Source organism: Tenrec ecaudatus, chromosome 1, assembly GCF_050624435.1.
Source record: "Tenrec ecaudatus isolate mTenEca1 chromosome 1, mTenEca1.hap1, whole genome shotgun sequence".
NCBI lineage: Eukaryota > Metazoa > Chordata > Mammalia > Afrosoricida > Tenrecidae > Tenrec > Tenrec ecaudatus.
This window is the reverse complement of record NC_134530.1, coordinates 200,183,787-200,188,991: the sequence shown is the minus strand read 5'-3', so window position 1 is coordinate 200,188,991 and position 5,205 is coordinate 200,183,787. Positions and strand designations below refer to the sequence as shown.

The window sequence follows — 5,205 nt, the reverse complement described above, 5'->3', positions numbered from 1 at the left end:
TTGAACTTAAACACACCTGTAGCAGATTAAAGGAACTGAAATATCCCCTTTGGAGTTGAGGCTGAAACACCCTTATGTAAGAAGATGACTGATCCCAAGGTGATGAATTTGAAAGTCACTGGACTTTGGTTCAGACAGTTTGCTTTGAGAGTGATCAGAAAATGGCAACTCAGTACGACCATGTATTTGTTATTTTCATACTATCTTTGCTTTTTTATGACATATATAGTCCAGCAGGTATAGTCTAGTAGGCCTTTTAAAATGAGCATTGTCACAAATTTTGTCTGTTCTCCAATCATCATTGTTTATTTTTTTTCAAGTTGTATGGATAAGTATATTTGAAAAATTTTTCTCAGCATCTACTACATACAGAAGTAAATAACCATGAGATCCCAGTTCAAAAGGACCAAAAATCTAAGCTAGATTTAGAGTGTTGTATTTAAAAAGGGAAACAAAAATACAGATTGCTTTGGGGCAATTAAAATTCTTTCATTTTTGAAAGCTCAAACTAAAAAGAATGAAAAACACATATAGGATCATTATTCTAGAATTCTTCTATTTTATTCTATAAAAGGTCTTTTTCACATAGTGAGCTGGTCAAATTTATGCTGGAAACCTTTGTTTTATCTGTACTCAACCAGAAACCTCAGTGGCTATACCAGCTAGTCTCAACTTCTTCTAAACAAGAGCATTCTCCTAAAGCTCTGAAGTCACACCTGGTTCATGTCCCTCAAGAAACACATAGTCTTTTAAAGGGTCAGAACAGTCGTAAACTAGAGTTTGCTGAGAGCAGAGGTACCCTGGTGCACGTGCATCCACAATGGTGTCGGCGCAGAGAAGCAGCAAGCATGAGTAACCATGAATGCAATCATGACCAACACCTGTGGAACAAGTTTTCCTCCCAGTGAAAAAGCTAGTCCAAAAAGGTCTCAAGACTATAAAGACATCATTTCTAGATCACAGTGAAAAGAATTTAGTACAATCTTGTTTACTATTTGCCTTAGCGATAGATATCTCACAAAAAATTGGTATTGAGCAGAACAGAATGACATTGCAGAATGTAATATTGTAGTGACAATACTGAGATTGATTGTTATAGACATACTAAACTCTTTGAGCACGAAATGGTTGCATCGTATTTATAGAGAACATTGGTCCAATATCACAGAAATGGAAAGCAGCAGCGGAAATAGACCTCACTCCATGGTCAGAGGTAAAAAGGTTGACCATTCTTTCCATTGTTTTCTGTAGGTGAGTCCTTTTTCATATTGACATCTGATGGCGATTAAATTCTGGCACTTTTCCAAGCTACTGTGTGAACAGGATGCTGAATGCCATCACAATACAACACACTGCAACATAAGGACTCTTCCGTTCACCAATTCTGGCACACTTCCAAAATATACCCAATAGTCCAGTTTTATTTCTATCCAGGACGCTGGGAGCCAAGGATCGAATATAAGCACAGGTACATATAAGCAGCAAGATTACAGTCAACAGACTCTGAAAATTGAAGATGGCAGACATAGTGAGGCCTGCAGAGCCCCAGCCACATCACCCTCCCGGGCCCCGGGCGGAAAAGGCGTGCACGCCCCTCCTGCCCTTCTTGTTCCCTCCATCATTGTTTATTTAAATAGTATCCAGTGACTTAACATTTTAATCTGTACACATCAACAACCATGTATTTTAAAGAACTGTTCTATACATTCATATATTCTGTGTCACAAGTGTTTTGAATTTTATACAATTGTCTAAATTTGACTAAAAGGATTTGATAGTATACTTAATTCATTATTTGATAGTATGATTAATTAAAAATTCTAGAGCCCTGGTAGTGTAATGGTTATATGCTAAGTTTCTAACTGCAAGATCAGCAGTTCAAAACCACCAGCCACTCCTTGGGAGAAAGCCAGGTCTTTCTACTCCTGTAAACAGTTACAGTCTTGAAAACTCAGAGAGACTGTTCTACCCTGCCTGTATAGGGTCAATAAGAGATAGTATCAACTCAATGGCAGTGAGTTCAATGAATATCAATGGAATTACTATATGTCCCATGGGGATTTATAATGTTTATAATCTCTAAAGTAAATTAGGAAAATATATAAACCATAGATATATGAATGGATTTTGACCTCACACTTAATCATAGCCCTAATCCAAGAAAAATAAGTTCTTAGAATGGTGTCCTCCTCAGTACTTGATCTCATGAAGACATCACTGAAACTATGAGCGCTATAGCAAAGTGTGGTGGAGTAAGCAGATGGTGCCCAGCTGCTGGGGAGGATAGTGCCTCAGTCTTGAAGACTTGTCTTAAGACAAGCAGCCATCTAAGTGAGGTGCCAACCAAGTCCACATAGAAGAAGCACACTAGCCTGTATGATCCAAGGATTGTAAACAATAAAATCTAAGACCAGGAGAAGGAATTGGATTAGAGTTTAAAATCTGAGCACCCTGTTTGCAGAAGTCTGTGGATGCCAGTGAAAGCCCAAGATCTATTTTCATGGTCCCCATAGGCATTAAACCTCCAGCTCTCTGGCCATTAAATGCTCTCTGGCCATTGACTGCAGATATGAGTAGCCCTTGCTACTAGCAGAGCGCATTGGAAAGTGGGCTAATGCAGGTGTAACTAGCTTACAGTTTAACACCTCACCATCTCTTCTCCTTTCTGACTCATGTCAGTTTGTCCTAGTTATTATGACCTTCTATTTTCTTTGTGATTGAGGTTTTTCTCTTTTTTATTTTGTTATTGTATGTTTTTCTCTATATGAAATTCAGAATAGGCAAATCTTTAGAGAGAACTGGATTAATAATAGTTTCTTGTAGTTTTGGCAACAGAGGTTGCGGGGAACCTATCTATTAATAATGAGTACAAGAAGAAAATATTCTAAAATTTATCGTGGTAATAATGGAATAATTCTTTTTTAATATGTTTAAACCATTTAATGTTATGATATATAATTACACAAAGGGGTGCCCCCCACCCCCAAAAAACAGATTTGTACTGGGTAGAGTGGAGCTTTCACAGTAGGCACTTTTCTCATTAGGCAAACATTGGGCAACTGGCTCTGAGTTAGTGCACCCAGTGGCATTGCCTGGGAAGGTTCACTCAGGTCACAGTGAATTTTTTTCTTAAAAGCAATTTCACTAGAACCTCATTTTTTTGTGATGGGTATTAAATGTTTCATGCTCGGGAAAAATGCTGCAGAAACTGCTGTGATGTTGAACGCAGCTTACAAGACAGTGCTATGGGAAACACTCAAGTGTAGGAGTAATTTTCTCATTTCAAAAAAGGTGAAATGTCAATCAACAACAAGCCTTGTTCTGGATGTCTGTCAACTTCCCAGACAAAAGTGCCATAAAAATGTGTGCAGATATGCTTGAAGACTGAGAACGATGGACCACTGAAGAGATGGGGGAGCTCTTTGGACTATCTTAGAGCTCAGTTCAGCGAATTGTAAGGGAAGATTTGGGAATGAGAGCGGTCACTGCGAAATTTGTGCCTCGGGTTCTGACTGACCAAGAAAAAGATCTTTGAGTGGAAACAGGCCGTGCTTTGAAAGAACAGGTGCAAGTGACCCAGACTTTTCTCCAAGGTGGCGAGGCATGGTGATATTCTTATAACCAAACATCAGTCAAACCAGTGGAAGACACCGTCATCTCCCCACCCAAAATAAGCTCATCAAGTGAAATCAAAGATCAAGATGATGCTCATTTGTTCTTTGATGTGAGGGGCTTAGTGCATTTGGAGTTCATTCCACCAGGTCAGACAGTCAATCAAGCTTTCTGTTTAGAGGTTCTGAAACCACAGTGTGGGGCAAAAGAGGCATGATTTGTGTCAGATGGGGAACTGGTTTTGCCACCATGTCAATACATCTGCTCATGCAGCCATCTCAGTGTGCCACTTTGGGGCAAAAACAGCTTGCCTCTCTTGTCCCATTCACCTTACTCATCTGACCTCACTCCATGCAACTATTGTTTCCACAAATGAAGAGGGTCATGAAAGGGTAGCGATTTGATGACAGAGAAGAGGTGAAGAAAAGCATAAGGGAGGTGCTGTCATCCATCCAAACAGATGAGTTTGAAAAATGTTTCTAAGAATGGAATCGCAGATTTGACCAATGTATTAAGTGTAATGGAGAGTACTTTAAAGATGATAAGGTTGTTTTGTTAAAAATTGTTTTAAATACATAGCTCTGGGGGGGATCCGTTTTGGAGAGGGGACCTCCTCATGTATCAATATAACTGCTATTTTTCTAATTACCTTTTGTGACAAGGGTCTTCTAGATAGAGACCAAAAACTGTAAGCCTGAGAAAAGCACCAGAGTAATGAGCAAAAGTTGTCCAATTGGATTTTAGCTATTATTGCTGGTTCCATGAGTAATTCGCGCTCTCTTGGAACTGAAATGTCATAGATGAACTAGGGAGGCGTGATAGACATCACCATGTACTTGAAGGGCTGTCCTATGTCGAAGAGGGATTTCACTTCCACAGTTCCAAGTAGGGTCAGTGAACAGCAGTCATGTCAAAATAGGCAATGTCTTTGGCTAAGTCCTCTGCGGCTATCTAAAACACTGGTGGTTCAAACCCACCCATGATAGGGTAGCTGTAGAAATGGAGAGAAGACAAGCTCAGAGACCGTGAGATGATCAAACCATAAGACTTGCCTTGTTGCTCACATAGACAGAATGTACAGGTAAAATCGAAGCATTTGGATTGATGAGTGAGACCTGAGCAGTTTCAAACATCAATGAAAAACCATTAGAAAGAAAAGAGGTAGTTGATGCAATTGGGGACCCAAAGACCTAAAGAAAAATGGAACCCAAAGACCAAGAGAGGGCAGGCAACGTGTTCAGAGATGTCTTGGTATTGGTAAGCGTCTATATCATGAGCAGATTCATCCATTTTTAACAGCCCTGGGTCATTGAATGCCTATTTTGACAGAATTTCTGTCCCCAGACCTTACTTGGATCCCTGAGGGTCAAATCGCTCATCTCTGTGACAGCCCTTCAAAGATGATGTCTATCGTGCTTCCTTTTTCTTTCAATGGCTGCTCATGTGAAAAGACTACTAGACTTTACAATTTGGGCATTTCTTATTTACCTTCTTACAGGATTCTCTTTCATGAGGTCAGTCATTTAGTCTTCATATATATTAATTTTATTTTCTTCCCATTCTTAGGAGCCCTCATGGCTCAGTGGTTCAATA

General features: G+C 39.5%; 1 protein-coding gene across 1 annotated transcript; it reads right to left on the bottom strand.

Annotated features, from left to right (window-relative positions):
• Positions 1 to 1,251: 1,251 nt before the first annotated feature.
• LOC142437271 (protein kish-A) lies at positions 1,252 to 1,558 on the bottom strand. Its single transcript, XM_075540503.1, has one exon. The coding sequence runs from the start codon at positions 1,525 to 1,527 to the stop codon at positions 1,309 to 1,311; it is 219 nt and encodes a 72-aa protein (XP_075396618.1). The 5' UTR covers positions 1,528 to 1,558; the 3' UTR covers positions 1,252 to 1,308.
• Between the last annotated feature and the right edge of the window lie 3,647 nt (positions 1,559 to 5,205).

Excerpts from the sequence above, each read along its gene's own strand:
- LOC142437271 (XM_075540503.1), bottom strand. The coding sequence starts at position 1,527 with ATGTCTGCCATCTTCAATTTTCAGAGTCTGTTGACTGTAATCTTGCTG.